Below are 21,196 nucleotides of genomic sequence, written 5' to 3'. Positions count from 1 at the left end.
CTACCATTTTCCTGGGTCAGGAATCTGGGTTCTGCCCGCCCTCCACCCCTTAGTTAGGTGCCTCAGGCTCAAAGGCTTTCAGGAGTCTTGAGGTAGGGTTTTAGCCGGGGCGGCAGTCCCATCTCGAGGCCCAACTGGGGTGGAGATCGGGGGATCCACTTGTGGGCTTCCGTGGTTGCTGTGGGTGCTGGCTTCCCTCAGGGCAAGGAGCGCGAATGTGAGCACCCAAATCTGGAAAGTGACACGCTAACATCTCTGCTCTGATGCTGGCACCAGGTCCAGCCCCCACTCAAGGGCAGGGGACAACCCGAGGCCTGCATAGCAGGGGGAGGGGGATCATACCTTAAAGGCTGCCTACCATATACTAGATAATTATTATAAAAATTAAGTGAATAAAATTCTGAAATGTTACTGTTCAAGGAGAAGAAACATCAACCGTGACTTATCCATTAAATGACTAAATTTTAAAATCTTTTGTCTTGCCTTTAATAGTAATGTACTCATCAGTTTTTTTGGTCTTTTCTTTCTCTTTAGGGGAAGAATGCATTTTTCAAAGACCTAACTTCAATTCAGTTATTACCTAGTGGGGAAATGGATCCAAACTTTATTTCTGTACGACAACAGGTAAATTACAGTTACTGGATTTTGTTTGTGTGTCTCAGAAAATAATAGTAAATAAAAAACGTAGCAGGTCTTAAAGGATGGCGACCACTTCCAGGGTATTCTGGAGAGCCATTTTTCCTTTCAAGTATATGTTCCTCTTTGATCATTATTTTTTTTTTTTAAAGAATTTATTATTTTTTTTAAATTTTTTTTAACATTTATTTATTTTTGAGACAGAGAGAGACAGAGCATGAACGGGGGAGGGGCAGAGAGAGAGGGAGACACAGACTCGGAAGCAGGCTCCAGGCTCCGAGCCATCAGCCCAGAGCCCGACGCGGGGCTCGAACTCACGGACCGTGAGATCGTGACCTGAGCTGAAGTCGGACACTTAACCGACTGAGCCACCCAGGCGCCCCGATCATTAATTTTAATGGAAAAGCTACCCTGACTGAGAGGAAAGCCAACAATTACTTTGATTTAGACATTTTAAAACGAGATATACTAACAGTGCTCTGTGTCCTTCTCCATTTTTGAGTTCTTACTGAAAGTCGTTAGTGCAGCCGTCCAGGCCCAGCATTCAGTCATGAAGGACAGAGAGTCCTCCGAAGAGGCACCAACCACTCCTTTTGGGAAAGACCAAGATTGGCCAGTTCTGGCCGTGGATTTGGCTCATCACCTTCAAGTTAGTGAAGATGTTGTTCGAAGGCATTATGTGGGGGAACTCTACAACTATGGAGTTGACCACTTAGGAGAAGAGGTAATATCACCCTAGGAGCGGGAGGTGGGGGCTCAAGTTAGAACGTTTATAGTTGGAGTAAAGAATCAGAAAAGTCTCCAGTTAAGCTTTTTGCTTTTCTTTCTGTTAGAACTTCTAGGTCCCCAAATAAAAGAATATTAAAATATAAAACTGTAATCAGTTGCCCGTTTCTGGTCTGTGTTTAACAGACTCCTCCAGTGTGTCAGGCCTGTTCTATGCAAAGGGCACAAGAGTAAAACAGACCAGCTCCCTTCCTCGTGGGGTCAATAGTCTGCTGGTAGCAGAAGAGCACGCTGACTCCTGTACTGAGTGAGAAACGCTGTGACGAACAGCGGTGGTCAGAGGTGACATCTGAACCGAGCCCCCGAGGAGAAGATGCAGCCAGTAACAGAAAACTGGGGCAACAGAGCTCGCGGCCCAAGTAGCGACAAGAACAGAGGCCCCGTAGCGGGACTAGCTTGGCAGCGTGCCAGGCCAGAAGGGCCCGCGTGGGGGACCGTACGTAGCACGGAAGATGAAGACGTCAGAGACGAGGCGGGAGGTCGGCAGGGGCCAGGTCCTGTCTCGTGGTGATTCAGAGTGTGTTCGGAAGCCATTAGAGGGTCGTTAGCAGTCATGATGTGATTTTAAGTCCCCTTCTTTGCCAGAAATTTAAAAACGGACTCTTCTAGTCATATTGAATTAAAAAATTAGGGGATAAGAAAAATTAGGTGATGAGGAGAAATTTGAATTTTGAATGCCAAATTTGATTTGGACTTTTCTTCGTTGGTTGTATACATGGCCACAGCTCAAAAATGAACGGGAATCTCTTCACTGGCAAAGCCTTTCCTAGAGTAAATAAATCTGTTAGCTCTTACCGTACGTTTGTCCACGTTCATCTCCTCAGGCCATCCTCCAGGTTCAGGACAAAGAGGTCCTCGCCTCTCAGCTGCTGGTGTTAACAGGGCAGAGACTGGCGCACGCGCTTCTCCGCACCCAGACGAAAGAAGGCATGGAGCTGCTGGCCCGACTCCCACCCACGCTCTGTACCTGGCTGAAAGCGATGGTGAGTACGAGCGCGTGGGACCGATGAGGCCACTGGATGCCCGCCGTCTACCTGTCTGTCTGTCTGTCTGTCGTCTATCAGAGACAGAGTAAGCGGGGGAGGGGCGGAGAGAGGGAGAGAATCCCAGGCAGGCTCTGTGCCGTCAGCGCAGAGCCCGACGTGGGGCTCGATCTCACGAACCGTAAGATCATGACCTGAGCTGAAATCAAGAGTGGGACGCTTACCTGACTGAGCCACCCAGGTGCCCTTGGGTGTTTTCTCAGATGCATATTTAATAACGGTGAAGGAGAAGATTTAAATTACAAGTTTAATTTAGGTCCAAAGAAAAGCATTCTTACTAGGAAGTACCTATTCTGATAACTCTGAAGCGACCAACAGTTACTGTTGTGTATGACTGGTCATTTTCTGTTCCATTTGCAGAACCCCCAGGATCTTCAAAACACAGAAGTGCCAATCGCAACAACAGCTAAACTAGTACATAAAGTAATCGAGCTGCTGCCGGAAAACCACGGGCAGTACAGTTTAGCCTTACACCTCATTGAAGCTGTGGAAGCCATATCGAGTCCTTCTTTATGACACTCAGCCAGTTGTGAACCGTCTACAGTTGTGAACAACATGAATTAGTGCATGGTAATTGTACATAGTAAGATCTGGAATTTTATGGAGGGAGTAGATCTTTTTTCTTTTGTAAAATAAAAACACATACTACTTTTAAAAGTGCAGTTCTGGCTGAATCCACTCCTTTCGTTAATATTGAAGATAAAATATAAACAAATATCAATGATACCATTAATTACTAACAGGTGTTTTACTGTTTATTTCTAATTTAAGCACTTTAAGTAGCTTTATTGGTGAACTTTGCTATTTCAAATGGGTTATAATTTACAGATTATGTTATTATCAGAGTCTATATTTTGTACTTGAAATGTTATTGTAATTAAATTTAAACGTGTTCATATGTAGTCCCCGTCAGTAACATGAGGGAAACGACCCACTCGCTTTTGTCGGCATGCTCCAGTCCCACACCCGGGCCGCCGCCTGGAGTCAGGACGCGGACAGGCTCTTTCCCAGAGGTTATGCTGCCGCCACCGGAGGATGACCTTGCTTTGGAGGAAGAACGGGTTCGAGATCATCACATTCATCGGAAGGGACGCTGAACAGAACCTTAACCTGCTGTGCTTGCCAACTTGAGAATCCGCGACGCAGGCACACAGCAAAGTTAATTACGGTGTAAGCTGAGATTTCCCTTTGCCAAGATTCAAAGTTGTATCCACATCAGGTGATTGTGAAACTGTACTATCTTGTAAAATTTATGTTTTAAAAAAAGGGCAACGATGCTAAAAATTTAAGTCCCACTGTATTTTTCCTACCAGTGTTTAGAAACGTCTGCTTCTGGGATATGGTAATGTTATCTGTTCTTGGGAACAGCCCAGAAAAGGCTCGGTGATAATTACGGCTCCGCAAACCTACCTCACAGCTGGGTGGAGAGAATAAGATGATCTTGTACCCGAGAGTGCCTGTGCAGTCCAAGTGCTGAATAATTACTGGTTGAGTAAAACCAGATTAACCAAAACTCTGTAAAAGCTCCACAAGTACCAAGTATAACGGTATATTTTTGGAATGTAGCCATATAGTGCAATTACTGACCTCTGTCATGGATCACAGGTGTTATTCATAGTAACTCATTGTGATACAGAAGTTTGTTTCGTACTTGTGAGAAGCCAACTTTAGCGACTGGAGAATTGAGGAGCATGCCCCTCAAGGACTAAAGAAAAAAGTCTTATGTCTGAGGATCCTCAGAGGATATCCTAATTCTTTCTAACTAAAAGATAACACCCGAATACGAACTGAACAGTCTAAGACCTAATAATTACTGTCTAATTTAAAAATCTTGAAAGATAAAGTTGGAAGACGCCTCGACTATTTGGGTGAGGGCCCGTAAGCCTGGTCGAAGGTCCCGCTGTACCGTGGCAGCACTGAGAAGGACCGAAAGCTAGCCCAACGTCTCAGCCTCTGCTTGGATCTCCGCTGCCCCATCCAGACCCATTTGTGTGATTTCTTGTGAACCTACCTAGCTTTATGTAGTCACTTGTTATATGCATCCCAAAAGCTTAGTCTGAAAGTAGTTATGAATTTTGGGGGCTGGTCAAAGAAACTTTAAATCCTCACTTTGATCCAAGTGTCATTTCTGGGGGAAGGGGTACCTAATGAGCATTTTAGAGAATAAACCTGGTTAGACTAATTCTGGTAGGACTCATAATCAAATTTGGGGATTGTTGAGAGTAATAAGCTAAAATATGGCTCATAGAACTGTAACCAATCGCTGAATTACAAATCTCTAGTTACATCTGTGATCCTAAAGTGGACCATTCACAGAATTTAAAAATTGAATTACATGCTTAATTCATGGTTACATGGTTAAGAAAAGCAGCTAGGGGCGCCTGGGTGGCTCAGTCGGTTGAGCGTCCGACTTCGGCTCAGGTCGTGATCTCACGGTGAGTTCGAGCCCCGCATCGGGCTCTGTGCAGACAGCTCAGAGCCTGGAGCCTGCTTCTGATTCTGTGTCTCCCTCTCTCTCTGACCCTCCCCCGTTCATGTTCTGTCTCTCTCTCTCTCAAAAATAAATAAACATTAAAAAAAAATTAAAAAAAAAAAAAAAAGAAAAGCAGCTAAATATTTATTACCTGTTAGCCACAAATAAAGGAATTAAACTGTATGTAGAATAATGGGTGGTTTCTGGAACAAAGGTCGGCTGCACTTAGTGATGGGAAGCCAAGAACCAGTCGTGTTTTCTTAGAACTGCCACCCCCCTCTCTTCACTAACATTAAACAGGCATTCTGTCCCTTGTTAAGTCCCACTACATAATGCTGAAGGAAAACAGGAATGTTCAAATCGTCATAACTTGTACATTACAGGTTGTGTTTAGATGTAGACCTAGAAGAGCCAGGACAAACCAGGTGGGGAAGAACATAGCACTGACCTTCTAGAAGCTTCCTGCATACTACTGCAAAAATAAGAAAGGAAGTTTCACCTTTGTTATAAAAACTCATCTAAGGTCAAAGTAAGCACTGTTAAAGTGTCTTCTTTAAAAAAAAATGGTTACAATTTAAAATCAAAGGCAAGATTTAATAATACGAAGCTTATGTGGAACATACCGTTCACTTACAAGTTGCTGCGGCTCCTTCATTTACAAGAGACAAATCTTTTTAAAGGATGCCATAGCGACAGTGAAAGCCCTTTCTCACACTGATGGGAATGAGTTTGTTGGGCTTCTGAAAGTTAGATTTCTGCCGGTAGAATTAGCCATCCCTCGCAAGGTTTTAATCCAATACTGAATTGTTTATAAAACGCTCTTCTCTAATGTACTGTAAGTAGTGACCCTCTGTATATACTTCCATTTTCTGTGTCTGTTCCTTGTTGTGAACTTACGTATGTTAGTGAAATAAATTTTCAGCTTTCATGTTTCAACATTCATAAATACAAGGATGAAGTTTTTTTCCCCGCTCTCGTAGGAGAATAACAAGTTTGGTGGCGATGTGTTGTGACGAGGTTGACGTTCACTAGTGAGGCAGAATGAAATCACTCTTTTCGTCCCTGAAGGGGAACACGCACCTCTGCCATTTGCCTTCAAAACCATATTTTTCACTTGATTTTTACAACTTCACCAATGTCGGTAATTTTCCAGATGCCTTTATTTTTAGACATTAGAGAACTTAAATCCTGAGTCAAGAAGATTTATAAAATATAAAACATTTTCCTGTCAGCCACCTCTGAAGGCAAACATATTCAGTGTCTCTGTTCTGAATAAATCCATTATGGATCCGTCCAGATCCATCTTCATACGTGTATTTTTCTGCGTGTGTGTATATACATACACGTTACTTTTTATCTAACACAGGACAGACTTACAGTTCTGAATTTGCCCCTTCTCCTCCGCCATCTCCTCTCCCACTCGTCACCTAAATCTTGGGTTTCTCGCCGGTGCTGTGAACGCTCCACCGTGAGCAGCAGCGTGACCTATTCCCTCCCGGCGACGACTTGCGTGCACCGGGGGCAGAGCGCGTCTGAAGAGTCGGCGGTGTACTTCCAACAACGGGGGCATTTTTCTTTGGTGGTCGGCATGGCGATTACTTTATAGGAAGACTCTTCACGAATATCCCCACCTGGGAGAGAAAGGACACCAAGAGGCTTTCTGACGGGCCGGCCCGCTTGTATCCCCAGCTCCCGATGGCTCTGCCGGCGCTCCGTTTTTGAAACTTCTCCTTCCCCTGGTAAACCGGTCGTTCCTACTTCACTTGCCTCACACGCACACGGCTATGACGGGGGACTCACGATCTGACGACTGAGGACGGCCGAGGAATCGGGAGACCCTGAGTGAGAGCTTAACTGCTTTTTCTACAAGTCACTGAACTGTTATCTCCTCAGGCAGAGCGGAGCGGGCCTGCTAGCTCTTCTTTAATCCAGGTTTAGTTCCGACAAATTACTTTGCCTCTCTAGCTACACAAGAATTTGACTTAAAAAAAATTTTTTTTTTACATTTATTTTTTTGAGAAACAGTTGAGACAAAGCGTGAGCGGGGGAGGGGCAGAGAGAGACAGAGACACAGAATCGGAAGCAGGCTCCAGGCTCCGAGCAAGCGGTCAGCACAGAGCCTGACCTGGGGCTCGAACCCACAAACTGTGAGATCGTGACCTGAGCCTAAGTCGGACGCTTAACTGACTGAGCCACCCCGGAGCCCCTACGCAAGAATTTTTAAAAGTTGAAAAATTCTAGTGACAACTGCAGTGTGCCCACTTAAAATTGCTTGGTTTGACCAAAAGAAAACAAAAATTTCTCCATTATCAGTGCTCAGACTTCAGACTGAATACACGTAAGAAAGGTATTTTCTAGCCATAATACAAACAACGTACATTAACATTTTGAGAAGCAAGTGAGAATCTTTACTACGTGGGTCAGGGTTTCCAGGCCTCAGATTTACACTGATGCCCATAAATTAGCCTCACACCTCCCGATGGCACCTAACAACTCTGGAAAACACAGGCAGCATCCCCTTCCCAGAGATCCCTCAAGTTATTCTCTGTTAATGTTGCTGTGCCTCCATCGCATCACCCGACAGTACTTGCTTGGGAGAGAGACTGGTGGGCACGAGTTCGATAAGACCTCTTCCTTAACCCTTCATTAAGAATGCCTACATCTTGGGGCGCCTGGGTGGGTTGAGTATGACTCTTGATTTCGGCTCACGTCCTGGTCCCAGGGTCGTGGGATCGAGCCCCGTGTCGGGCTCTGCACTGAGCACGGAGAGTCTCTCTCCCTGGCTCTGGCCCCTTCCCCCACTCGCACTCTCACTCTCTCTAAAATAATTTTTTTAAATGGCTAAATCTGTTAACATAGGGTGGGCAAAATAAGCAATTTCAGAGTCAATGCTGGAGAAGGGCAGGCTAGGCAGTACTAGGGTACTGAGTGTCAAAGGACAGGAGCACAAAAAGCCAACGGGAGTGAGTGAGGCCAACTAACTTCACACACAATGACAACTATCAATTATTCACAGGACAGCAAGGGAAGCTCTCTCCTCTCCCTAGTCCTGGGTTCCCAAGGTCATCATGCAGGACGCTTCTGAGAGCTGGCTTAGAAACTTGAGCCACTTTCCATAAAAAGATGTATTCCAAGGGGCGCCTGGGTGGCTCAGTCGGTTGAGCATCCGACTTCAGTTCAGGTCACGATCCTGTGGTCCATGAGTTTGAGCCCCGCGGCAGGCCCTGGGCTGATAGCCCAGAGCCTGGAGCCTGCTTCCGATTCTGTCTCCCTCTCTCTCTGCCCCTCCCCCGTTCATGCTCTGTCTCTGTCTCAAAAATAAATAAATGTTAAAAAAAAAAAAAAAAAAAAGATGTATTCCAAGAACATATCTGACTTTAGAATACACCTAATCCACGGGAAAGCTGGAGATGACTTTCGATTATCACTCAGTTCTCCAGGTCCCTCTCGTTACTGTGGCCTCCTCCTTACCTTCTAAATTGATCAGAAACGTCCCTTTGCGCTCAATCACATCTGTTGTTAGTGTTCGTGGTTCCTCAGGGAGTAAAGTCGTCTGGGAAGCCATCATTAATTCATTCAACTGAGAGGTGCTGGAAGTCTCCTCAGCTTGTAGCATCTGGGAACGAGCATGTCAAAGTTACCATCTCAATTTTTACTGCAAACTGAGGTTGTAAGAATAAATGCTACAGACTCTTGTGTTTTGTGAGTGACCCTTTGGTACCAATATCTCCTAAATCCATTCTTAACTAGAATAAAACGCTTCAGATAAAATCTTCCAGTCAAGGGGCACCTGGTGGTGCAGTCGGTTAAGCATCTGACTCTCGGTTTCTGCTCGAGTCATGATCTCACAGTTTGTGAGTTCAAGCCCCACGTCGGGCTCTGTGCTGATGGTGCGGAGCCTGCTTGGGATTCTGTCTCTCATTCTCTCTGCCCCTCCCCAACTTGTGCTCACTCGTGCGCTCTCTCTCCCTCTCTCTCTCAAAATCAATTCTAAAAAATTAAAAAAAAATCCAGTCAGTAGGTACCTCACTATGCTAGATGCTGAATGTCCCTTAGGATTAGAAACACAGTGTTTCTTATCCCCATTTTCCAAATGAGGAAAGCCACTCGGAGGGGTGCACTCACCCACGGGTCTCAGGCAGCAGGTGGGGAGCTGCGATTCCAGCCCAGGTCTAGTGGCCTCACGGCCCAGACTTCTTTATCCTGCACCCTGCCTCCCGCTTTAGGAGAGGGGTCAAGGCGCTACACGAGCAGACCTGCTTTCAGCAACACAGACCAATGGAGGCAACTGAATTACCCCCAGAACTCTTCTGAAGTCTAGAAAGCTGGGTGTCTGATAAGAATTTTTCCATTTTTCATTGTAATTCTGCTCTTCAAAATGAGTTAGTAAGCTAATATGGACATTCCTTTAAAAAAAAAAAAGCTCAAGAGAAAACAGGAGGTTTGAGGAAATTAATTTGGCTTTAACAAATTCATGTAATCGGTAACTGATAGATCCAGGACTCCATCATCTGACAGCTATCTAACGTAATTCCTAAGAAAAATACATTCATATTTTTTTAAATCCCTAAGTTTTTTCCAATGTAAATGATCCAAACAAGGTGTATTTTTTTAACTTACTACTCAGAACTAATGAAGTCAAAAGAAACACGACATGCAGGAGAAAAGCCCAGTACTAGGCTGTGTAGCCTTAGCTCGCTCACAGTTGCAACAGTCCTCAGTTTCCTGCTCACAAAATAAAGGAGTCTGAGCCTGCCAACCGGTAGATTTTAAAACGTATCTTACTGAAATTCTCCGCTATGGTCAACGATCTCCTAGAGACTAGCTGTTTCAAGCCTCAAATCCTAATTTAATCACATTACTAAAAACTTAAAGTGAGCTTACGAACCAAATGAGATGGTCATTTTTCAGAAAACTATGATAGCAGTAAGACTTTAAAATATAGATTATCAATTCTCTTCTCAAGCATTGAAGGTAGAGCCAGTATGTTAACATAAAAGTCAATCTGGCCAATGAACCCCTAAGAATCCCAAGAAGAAAATTCTGATGGTCCTTTCGGAAATAAAAATAGGATGAATGCTTTCAGAGAATGCATGCTGATTTGCTACAGCAAATGAATTTTCTTCAGGTTTCCTGAGAAAAAGATTGAAATCCGTTCTTGGATTTCTTTTGACAAAATTCGCAGAGAACTAAACCCTGAACACAAAACTCTCAATTTTTATGTACTGGAAACTAATGTCATAGGTTTCTGTCACATCCAAGTAGGCCCAAGGTTTTGCATTTCAAATAGGACTTTATTGCACCTTCCCTGCCCCTCTGGTAAAGTACATACTTTGCAGAAGGAGGGAAAGGAAGCACAGAAAAGTAGGAAACAGAATCCGTGATACTATCAGGGTTACAAGATTTGGAAACTACAAAATCTTACTTACACGGAGATTTTTAAAAGCCAAATTTCAGGTGAGGCTGTAGGATCCTAACATCATTTTCAAAGGTACAAACCACTCCTCACCTCTATTATCTCAAAAAGCAGCCCGGGCTCTATCACAATGGTAACCTGGTACTCGGCGGCATTTTTACCAGGGATGCTTCCAAGAAATGAATCTCGCATTGCACACGCGCCCTCTATTGCTTCCTCTAATCCTGGCTTCTTCCAGATAGAACTTGTTCGAATCCACCCAGTACGAAAAACACTCTTGGGTTCTATAAAAAAAAAAAAAAAAAAAGGTAAAGTAATTCACATATAGCCGTTTTACACCGTACGCAGAGCGCTAACCATGAAATATTTATTCACAGAAAATAAGAATTGTTATTTATGGTAAATATTATGGAGCCATTCTAATTGTTTACCAAATATTTATATTCACATTTGGAAATCTAAACAAAGGAAAAAATACATAGTAAGACCTCAAAAGGAAAAAAAGGATGCCTAGAAGAAAATAAAATTGAAAAAATAGCCCCAAATTAACAGTAGTCGTCTCTGCGTAGCGAGATTGTGAGTGACTTTTTCTCTTTGAATTTCTATAGTTCTAATTTACTATAAGCTTACTAATTAACAATCAGGGGGAAAAAACCGTGATAAAAATATTCACTAAAGGCACCACACTTTGTCTTAATAAAACCTAAAATATATTTCACACATTTATAAAGGCATCGAGGAAAAACCGATTTTGCGGTCAAGTTGCTCGTACGTTTCAGAAAGCACTCCGTGGTGGCTTGCAGGCCATTCTGAAATGCATCGCACGCTGCCCCAAACAAGGGCAGAGACGGTTGAAGGGCCAAGACCTGTCCTGCCACACGCGCGCACCGTGGACGGGAAAGCGCCCCTTCCACGGAGTAGAGAAAACCAGAAATCGCATCCTCACCAGGGAAGGGTCTTTCCCCTCATGCGAACAAACCGAGTGTTCCTTACCTTTGACGTAAGGTATGTGCTGGAACGCTTCCTCAGCCAGGTGAGGAAGAATGGGAGCAAAAGAACGAACCACCACGTCCAAGATTTCAGCCAGGGCGGTCTGGCAGGAGCGCCGCCCGGGGTCGCCGGCGCTTTCACAGTAGAGCCTGGGCGAGAACAAAGTGCGCGGCGGGGCGTTACACGCACGCAAGTGCGAGCGCCGAGGCTGGGCCTGCCTCGGGCTGGTCTCCTCCTGCAGTGGCCGGTCCTCCGGCTCTCACCACCTTCCGATTTTCCGAGGCAGATGTTCCATCACGGAACTTGACTGATCAACCCTCAGTCCCGGTTCGCCCCTCGCGGGTGCGCTCGCCTTCCCCCAACACGCCCCGCAGCGGCGCCGCGTCCACGTCGGTTTTCCGAGAGACGACAGCCGGAACCCTGACCACTGATACGTTAGTTGATGGTATTCATCTTCCTGCGTTCGGAGGACTGGGGGTTACGATCCCCGTGTGTGAGGTCCCTGAGGTGCTCACGGGTCGGGGCTGACCCGTCACGGTGGCTCACCCGCCACCCAGGAAGACTAAGCACCAAGCCCTCCTCTGAAAGGATACTGGATAGGGGCGCCTGGGTGGCGCAGTCGGTTGAGCGTCCGACTTCAGCCAGGTCACGATCTCGCGGTCCGTGAGTTCGAGCCCCGCGTCAGGCTCTGGGCTGATGGCTCAGAGCCTGGAGCCTGTTTCCGATTCTGTGTCTCCCTCTCTCTCTGCCCCTCCCCCGTTCGTGCTCTGTCTCTCTCTGTCCCAAAAATAAATAAACGTTGAAAAAAAAATTAAAAAAAAAAAAAAAAAAAAGACACCAGGGCCAAACAAAACACATGTCCAAGCCAGATTCAGACCACCTGCTGCCAGTTTGCTACACTGACATACAGTAAGTTTTCCACTTTAAAAAAAAAAAAAAAAAAAAAAAAGAAAGGATACTGGATAGTACTGATCTGACACAATGTTCGTAGGTAACAGTGGCCTGTCTCTTGCTCTCTCCTCAAAATTTATAAACTCCTCTGAAAACAGGGACTAGATTCATTACCCCCACTGGCACCTGTTGCTTAGTGAGCCCTCACTTTACCACGCAGAGCACAAAGCACGTTCCTTATATCATCTCTTCTCATAATCACATTATGAGGCTGTATTACCCCTGAACTCAAGAACCCAACTTCTTCATGACTGCACAGTGCCGCCCGTCTGGCTCACCGATGTACGCCCGGAGTTTGTCAAGCAGAGTAGACACTCAAGAAATGTTTGAATATTCAGTCCCACATACCTGTCTTTGATTATGCTGAAATAAAAGTTGGAGAGTTCTCTGGTATAAAATGCTCGTAACAGCCGAACAACTTTTCCAAAATCATACTGTTTGTATGAATCGGTAATCTAAGGAACAAAAGCCAAAACAAATTTGGAAGATGGGATAAGCAAGCAAAAATGCAAGTCCTGTGAGCTTGCATTATCCTCCCTGGATCCCTCAGTGAGCCTAGCCCTGGCCCTATGAGCAAAATGTGTTCCTTTTCAAAATCTGTTCAAAGGCAACAGATACAAAACAGGAGATATGCAGTAGTGACAGGATCTTTGAAACATTTCTGGCTATCAAATTTGACTATCCTCAGAAAACACTGAACATTCTACTCTGGAAACTACAAAAGAATACTCGTCAAAGGAATCAAGTTTTTTTTTTTGTTTTTTTTTTTTTTTGTTTGTTTTTAATGTTTAGTTTTGAGACAGAGAGAGAGAGAGAGAGAGAGAGAGCGAGCATGAGCGGGGGAGGGGCAGAGAGAGAGTGGGAGACACAGAATCGGAAGCAGGCTCCAGGCCCTGAGCTGTCAGCACAGAGCCCGATGCCAGGCTCGAACTCATGATCTGTGAGATCACGACCTGAGCCAAAGTCGGATGCCCAACCGACTGAGCCACCCAGGTGCCCCAGGAATCAGGTTTTAAATGATAAACCACACTATTTTAAAACAGCAGAGACTACAAGTTGCCACTGTTCCCTCATTTTCGCCAGAAAAGTAAAATTGGGCAAACGTCTGCAGGGACATTTCTGACACAGGGTACGTGGAAGCAACCACATTTCCAGTTTCTGAGAAAACACAAATTATCTGTGTATATATAAATGGGAGAATATCTTACGAAACACAGAGGAACAGTCATTTCAGTTATTTCTATTCTTTGAAGAGTGCATCTACAGATAAACTATAGCTCCACTTTATTCCTTCTTCTTGGGGAAATATGTAAGGCAGACCTCGAAAGAAAAGTGTGGTCTTAGGGGAAGTCTGGGCCTACTGTTCCCACCAGGTACTGTGAGTCTCCTGAAAAACCACCAAAGAAATCCCAAGACTTCACTACCTAAAGTGAGCCTAAGAATGTGTGGACCTCACCAAGCATGACTTTTCTCAGTGCCATGGTTACTGTTTCTAGTAATGTCTGTTCTGCTTGCACGCAACTCCAATTTCAACATTCCACAGTGCTGATATTTCTATTTGCCAAAGGCTTATTAGTTCATACTTACCTTGTTTGCTAAATCCTGCAGTAAGTGTAGCATATACTGGTCTATGACATACATATCGTTAACAGGAATGGCATCTGTTTCTGGGTTGAAACCACTGACATTTCCCAAAAGAAAGCGGAGTGTATTCCTAAGCTATCGAGAAAAAAATATGCAGTCAAAAACAAACGTGAGCCTTTAATTCTTACTGAAAAGTTTTTTCTGTAATTTTTATCCAACTCGTGACTTTCTTAATGGTTTTTTTTTTTATATATATATATCATTCCTAAATGAGACTACAAATGTCAAAAAACAGACTCTCATTTCAATAGCCCAGGTATGGAAACCACCTCTGGACTCTACACATGAAGACTGAATTTTCATTGTTATTTCTTTATAACCTTATAAAGGCAAGTCCCCCTTCAGTGGCCCAGTGTGTTCCTCTGTATAGGTAAGAATGTTATTTTCACCTGCTTCCCAGGCAAAAATAAAGATAAATGGAATGAATGTGAAAGCTCACAGAGCACACAAAAAGTATATAAAATTAATATAATTTTGTATTATCTTATGCTAGGTTATATTTTATAAAATATAAAGACAGCATATAAAATTATTAGGATTACACTATGTTTTCACTGTTTTGAAATGCCAAATAAAATGTACTTCATTTAAAAAAAAAAGTCATTTAGCTCACTTTTTATTTGGAAATGGGAAGAAGTGACGCTGACCTTGTTAATATCATCTCTGGCAGCATTAAGTGCAGCTGGACCAATGGTCACTTCAGTGAAGACGTTGGACTCGGCCACCCACCAGCGAAGGACATCAGCACCATAGGGAGGCTCTTTGCTTTGATCCTTTCGGTGGAGGGAAAAACATATTAACATACAAATGGTGAACGAATGTTTTCGATATTCTTCCTCCGACACATCTGAGCTCAAAGTGAGCATAAGATATACTTGCACTGTAATGAAATAAGGGCTAACAATCTCAGAGACCAGCTGTGTCTAAAAACCAACACTGGGAAAAAGTATGCTCTGCGATCTTGTTTCATGCGTGGATGCGGGCATTTCTGTATCCATCCATCTGTGACCGCTGGGGTCGAAGCAGCGCCCTGATGCCTCTCTGATGGTGGAGGGGGTGCTCCCTAGCCACTCCTTACACACAGCAGTGATTACTGGGCATTAGGAGGGTGGTACAAAGCCAAAGGAGTAATGGGTATCTGGGTGGCTCAGTCAGTTAAGTGTCTGACTCTTGATCTCAGCTCAGGTCTTGATCTCAGGGTCATGAGTTCAAGCTCCACTCTGGGCTGTGTGCTGGGCATGAAGCCTACTTAAAAAAAAAAAAAAAAAAAAACCAAAGGAGTAAAACGACAGGTGATTTCTTTTCTGAAAGCAACTCCAAAATAAACCAAATTATTAGCAACTCCAGATACGATGGTCACTAATGACCCACGGTAAGGGGAGGAATTTCTGAGAATGTAATAATGAAGCATGAATTGTAATCTCATTGTTTTCTTATACTGATTCCACTGAACTGTACATTTTTATTGTTTTTTTAAATAAATTTTTACAAATTCTGAAGTTCAGTTAAACAAAGAGATAGAATGGTTCAGGACCCAGAGACTCAGACCTGAAGTGAGTCAACAGGGCCACAACCCCAGCCCTTCCCTTTTTCATTAAAATCACGTATTACCTAAGAGCCTAGATTTAAAACACAGTAAGGCACCTGCTATTAGCATAAAAGATAGGTTTTCATTATTTTTTTTTTACATCAAAGCAACTACATTAAAGATTTTGGCTGCCAATTTAGAAGCCTTAAAGCAAAAATAAAAAGACTTTTTAGAGAACCACCTACTTGTCCTCCATTGATGACCACATCAGGATCAATGACATTCCCAAGAGACTTGGACATCTTTTCTCCCTTTTCTCCAAGGGTAAAGCCATGAACAACCACTGTCCTAAGAAAACAAATCAGCTATTATGATAACACAATTCCAACAGTCTTTTTGAAGGTCACTTATAGTTTAAAAAGAGTTATCTTAGCTTGATCCAAAAACCAGGATTTTTCTTGACAGATTATGCATGAAAGCTTTTCTTGAAAGCCTAATTCTCAGCTGCTTATTTGTGATGACTGTTAGATAATAAGCTCTCTACTTATACACAGAAATTACTTTTTTGAGAGAGAGAGAGAGAGAGAGAGAGAGAGAGAGAGAGAGAGAGAAAGCACCAGCAAGCAGGGGAGAGGGGCAGAGGGAGAGCGAGAGCGAGGGCGAGAGCAAATCCCAAGCAGGCTCCACACTCAGCACAGAGCCCGACACAGGGCTTGGTCTCATGACCGTGGGATCATGACCTGAGCCAAAATCAAGAGGTGGATGCTCAACCGACTGAGCCACCCAGGCGCCCCATACCTAGAAAAATTTTGATGTTTACATTCACTATACAAATATTTCCTGAGCATCTATGATGTTTTCATTTTGGTCATTAAAACCAACCAGGAAAAATGTCTTATTATTATGTATTGTTATGTCTTAAAAAGAACAGATTATCACCTCAAAATATTTTCAAAAAGACAACGTGAGAAAACTACTACTGGCTTCTAACAGCAGGTTATAGTAGTGTCTGGCCGGCTCAGTCAGTGGAGCATGCAACTCGATCTCAGGGTTGTAGGTTCAAGCCCCGTGTTGGGGGTAGAAATTACTCAAAAAAAAAACCACTACAATCTTTAATCAATCAATCAATCAATCAAATAAAAGCAGGTTATACAAGAAACCTACACATGTAAATTGTTCTGGGATGGGTTTTCGTTGTAAGATAGTAAAAATCTTAAGCTATTCAAAAATTTTTCCGATTCTCTATCCACACACTTGAATAAGGAAAACCAATTATCTGTAACTTAATACCTAATTTAACAAAACAAGAATGTTTCAGTTAATTAGCCACTTGTGGACATTACAGATACAAGGAGATGTGACCTCAGGCCGTCTTCAAGCATCGCAGAGTACCATCCTCCACGTCAAGTCTTCCCATATTTCAAGATCTAGCTCTTCGGAAATTTCCCCACTCCTCCAGTCGATGCTGACTTTACCTCTTGTGGGAATTACCAGTCTGTGTCAGTGACAAGACTTCTCTGTATTGCTGTTTGTTTTTTTTTTAACTTCAAACTCATTTCTCATGAAATAAGAGACTAAGCTAATAAAGGAGGTGCTTTATCATATCCAGGCATAACTCGGAGATATTGCAGATTTGGCTCCAGACCACTGCGATCAAGTGCATATAAAAGTTATGTCTACACTACTGTATTCTATGAAGTGTGCGAAAGCATTATGTCTAAAAAAACTATGTACATGTCTTAAGTAAAAAATACTTTATTGCTAAAAAACGCTAACTATCACCTGAGCTTTTAGCAAACTGCAATGTTCTTGTCGGGGGGAGGTCTTGCCTCGATGCTGATGGCTGCTGACCGGTCAAGGTGGAGGTTGCTGACAGCGAGGGTGGCTGTGGCAGTTTCTTAAAGACAACAGTGAAGTCGGGCACACTGCCTGACCCTGCCTTTCACACACCACTTCTCTGGGCACGCGATGCTGTCTTACACCGTTTTACCCAGAGAACAACTCCTTTCGAAACTGAGCCAAGGCCCTCCAACCCTGCCACTGCTTTACAACTAAATTCATGTGATACTCCAAATCCTTCACTGTCCTTTCCAACCATCTGCACAGCCTCTTGGCCAGGAGTAGATTCCATCTCAAGAAACCACCTTCTCTGTTCGTCCGTAAGAAGTGGCTCCTCACTGTGAAAGCTGTGTCACGAGACTGCACGATTCGGTCCCGTCTCCAGGCTCCACTTGGGACTCTGCTTCTCCTGCCGTTTCCACCACGTCTGCAGGCACTTCCTCCACTGAGGTCCTGAGCCTTCAATTTGTAAAAAAAAATGCAGCATCTGCAAAGCGCAACACAGCGAGTTCTGCCGGGATAAGTGCTCGGCACGGGGCTTGGCACCGGCCAGGGCGCCGCACAGGTCCTCACGGAGTGAGGACACCTTTAGCTCAGCTTGAACACTTACTTAAAAGGTGCTTTTTTCCTTGTTGCCACACTTGTTAATAAAGAAGACTGAAACCAACCACCAAGCTGGTCTTTTCCTTCCAAGTACAAATCTGCTCTTTGGTCAGTACCTCAAAATAAATATTAAAGAACAGAGAAATTTAAGTTAATTAAAATGGGAAAATGAAAATAAATATGCATCGAAGTGTTAACATAATAAAAGCAATCACGTCATTTATTTCATGCGTCATGCTGCCAGTCACTGGAGCTATTACCCTCTCGCTGCCCATTTATTAATCAAGAGAAACAGAATAAACGTTGGGAGTATGATCTCCTAAACTAGAAGTAACTAAAACACTACCTAAGTTAGGGACTGACTGGGACGCCCGTGTGGCTCAGTCAGTTGCACCTCTAACTTCAGCTCAGGTCACGACCTTGCAGTTTGTGGGTTCGAGCCCCACATCGGGCTCTCTGGTGTCAGTGCAGAGCTGCTTCAGACCCTCTGGCCCCCTTCTCTCTGCTCCTCCCCCACTCAGGCTCTTCTTTCTCTCTTAAAAATAATAAAGATAGATTTAAAAAATTAAAAAAAGGATAGTGACTAATAATTACCAGTATCAATGTTTTCAGTTGTCTCTTATGAAAATGAGCATCTAGCTTTATGTTAATTCATTTGATTCTCACAGTAACTCTATACGGTAGGTATTATCATCATCCCATTTCACAGATGAGGAAGGTGAATCACTGAGATGTTTTAGAACTCGTCCAAATTTATGGGACAGTAAGCGGTAGAGAGGGATCCTGAATCTAGACAGTCTGGCACTGGAGTACATTTAACCAAGAAATTAAACAAATCAGAAAAAAGAATCTTTTAAAAAGGGCAAGTTATAAACTTCTAATTTGACAATGACCCAGTCAAAGATGGACCACCTATTAAAAAGCCATGTGAGGCAGGGGTTGGGGTGAGCGATGAGGGGCTGGGGTAGGAGGGATGAATGGCAGAGCACAGAGGATTTTTAGGGCAGTGAAAATACTCTATGTGATACTATAATGATGGATACATGTCCATTATACCTTTGTCCAAACCTATAATATGTACAACACCAACAGTGGACCATAACGTAAACTACGGACTTTGGGTGGTCATGATGTGACGCTGTAGGCTCATCTACCGTAACAACTGTCCCACTCTGGTGGAGGATACTGATAATAAGAGAGGCTATGCATTTGTGGGGGCAGGAGGTATACGGAAAATCTCTACACCTTCTTCTTAATTTTTTAAATACTTATTTTGAGACAGAGAGAGAGAGCATGCAAACAGGGGAGGAACAGGGGAGGAACAGAGAGAGAGGGAGAGAGAGAGAGTCCCAAGCAGGCTCCACACTGTCAGCACACATCCCAACGTGGGGCTTAAACTCACGAGGCGTGAGATCATGACTTGAGCTGAAACCAAGAGTAGGTCATTTGACTGACTGAGCCACACAGATGCCCTTGAGTGTTTATTATTTTTGAGAGAGACAGAGAGAGACAGAGAAAGAGAGAGAGAGAATATGCGCTGGGGAGGGGCAGAGAGAAAGGGAGGCAGAGGATCCAAAGTGGGCTCTGCACTGTCAGCACGGAGCCCAGTGTAGGGCTTGAACTCACGGACTGTGAGATCATGACCGGAGCTGAAGTTGAAGTTGGACACCTAACTGACTGAGCCACCCAGGCTCCCCTCTTCTTAATTTTGCTATAAACCTAAAATGGTTCTTTAAAAAAAATAAAGTCTTTTAAAAGAAGATGTAGTAAAAGGAGAAAAAATGTGGGGCCCCTGGGTGGCTCAGTTGGTTGGGCCAATGACTTCGGCTCAGGTCATGATCTTGCGGTTTGTGAGTTCGAGCCCCGTGTCGTGCTCTGTGCTGACAGCTCGGAGCCTGGAGCCTACTTAGGATTCTATGTCTCCCCTCTCTCTACCCCTACCCTGCTCACGCTCTGTGTCTCTCTGTCTCTCAATAATAAATAAATGTTTAAAAAAATTTTTTTAAAAATAAAAAAAAAGGAGAAAAAATGCTCTATGAACAACTTAGTCTCAAATTTGTTAGGACATATACATAAGCAAGCTTCAGGGCTACTTCAGCATTCAACAGTTAACCAGTTAATTCAGGAGTTAACAATCTAAGATAAAAGACCATTTGGAAAACATCATAAGTAACAATCATTTCAGTCAAGACTCATCAAGGGTGAAAATTTGGTGAGAACACAGGGTATTTCCATAGTTGTCAAGTGTCTCTCGACAAGACACTTCCTAACGTAATAACCCCTCTGGCGACATGGGGGTAAGAAGTCACCGTAATGGAGAAAACAAGCAGACACCACTTCCAAGTGACCAAAGTTCAACATCACTGGTAAGTCACTGTGTGACTTCTGTTACGATGTGGAAAAGGACACAGTGTCTCTTCCGTGATATTCCTGCCCAAAACGCATAGTCTAAACCACATCATGAGAACGCATTACACAAACTCAAAATGAGGGGCCATCGACAAAATAACCTGTACATGCATGTACGTCAAGGGCATGAAAGACAAGATCAAAGTAAGACTAAAGCGACGTGACACCCATGCCACGTATGGTCTTAGACCCTAGGACACTTATTTTCCCTCCTTCCCGAGAAAGGGCGTCACTGGGTGAAATGTGAATAAGGTCTGTAGATAGGTGACAGGATGGTGACAGGATGGTGACAGGATGGAATCAGGGTCATTTCCTGAGTTTGATACTCATATTGGTGATATAAGAGACTGTCCATGTTTTTAGAAAACATACGCCGAAAAATTTAGGGATAAAACAGCATCAAGTCTGCAACTTACCCTTAAATGGTACAGAAAAAACTGTATATACATAGCCATAGGGAAAAAATATATAAAGCAAACACAGTAAAATGCTAACTTTGGAAGATCTAGATGAAGGGGAGATGCTACTTCCTTACACTGCTCTGTGACTTTTCAGAATAAAATGTTATTTATTTATTTTTTTTTTTTTAAAGAATATGAGGGGCGCCTGGTGGCTCGGTCGGTTGAGCTGAGACTTGGGCTCGGGTCATGATCTCTCAGTTTGTAGGTTCAAGCCCCACGCTGGGCTCTGTGCTGACAGCTCAGAGCCTGGAGCCTGCTTCAGATTCTGTGTCTCCCTCTCTCTGCCCCTCCCCTGCTCGGGCTCTGTCTCTCTGTTTCTCAATAACAAATAAATGTTAAAAAAAATTTTTTTTAATAAAAAAATAAAAAATAAAAAATAAAAAAAAGAACATGAGGTCTTTGGGAAAGATTATTCCC

The 21,196-nt window shown here is 43.6% G+C and overlaps 2 protein-coding genes across 8 annotated transcripts in view; one reads left to right on the top strand and one right to left on the bottom strand.

The window, feature by feature from the left end:
- Positions 1-5,884, top strand: part of RAB3GAP2 (RAB3 GTPase activating non-catalytic protein subunit 2) — a 103,143-nt gene extending 97,259 nt beyond the window's left edge. For 4 of the 7 annotated variants that reach the window (XM_043568228.1, XM_043568226.1, XM_043568227.1 and 1 more), the window contains 4 exons: positions 535-624; positions 1,139-1,360; positions 2,247-2,405; positions 2,826-5,884. In XM_043568228.1, the coding sequence (XP_043424163.1) occupies positions 535-624; positions 1,139-1,360; positions 2,247-2,405; positions 2,826-2,981 (627 nt within the window). In that variant the 3' untranslated portion in view covers positions 2,982-5,884. The remainder of the gene's footprint in view (positions 1-534; positions 625-1,138; positions 1,361-2,246; positions 2,406-2,825) is intronic. The other 3 variants (XR_006295371.1, XR_006295370.1, XR_006295372.1) reach the window with 1 other exon arrangement.
- Positions 5,885-6,080: 196 nt separating this feature from the next.
- IARS2 (isoleucyl-tRNA synthetase 2, mitochondrial) overlaps positions 6,081-21,196 on the bottom strand; it is a 66,491-nt gene continuing 51,375 nt past the window's right edge. The window contains exons 15-23 of the mRNA XM_043568230.1: positions 17,917-18,025; positions 15,713-15,815; positions 14,587-14,712; positions 13,883-14,014; positions 12,644-12,750; positions 11,348-11,493; positions 10,448-10,638; positions 8,410-8,554; positions 6,081-6,569 (exon numbers count right to left, since the gene is read on the bottom strand). Coding sequence (XP_043424165.1) covers positions 6,424-6,569; positions 8,410-8,554; positions 10,448-10,638; positions 11,348-11,493; positions 12,644-12,750; positions 13,883-14,014; positions 14,587-14,712; positions 15,713-15,815; positions 17,917-18,025 — 1,205 coding nt within the window. The 3' untranslated portion in view covers positions 6,081-6,423. The remainder of the gene's footprint in view (positions 6,570-8,409; positions 8,555-10,447; positions 10,639-11,347; positions 11,494-12,643; positions 12,751-13,882; positions 14,015-14,586; positions 14,713-15,712; positions 15,816-17,916; positions 18,026-21,196) is intronic.

Source organism: Prionailurus bengalensis, chromosome E4 (genome assembly GCF_016509475.1).
Source record: "Prionailurus bengalensis isolate Pbe53 chromosome E4, Fcat_Pben_1.1_paternal_pri, whole genome shotgun sequence".
NCBI lineage: Eukaryota > Metazoa > Chordata > Mammalia > Carnivora > Felidae > Prionailurus > Prionailurus bengalensis.
This window is presented reverse-complemented; position numbering and strand designations above follow the sequence as displayed.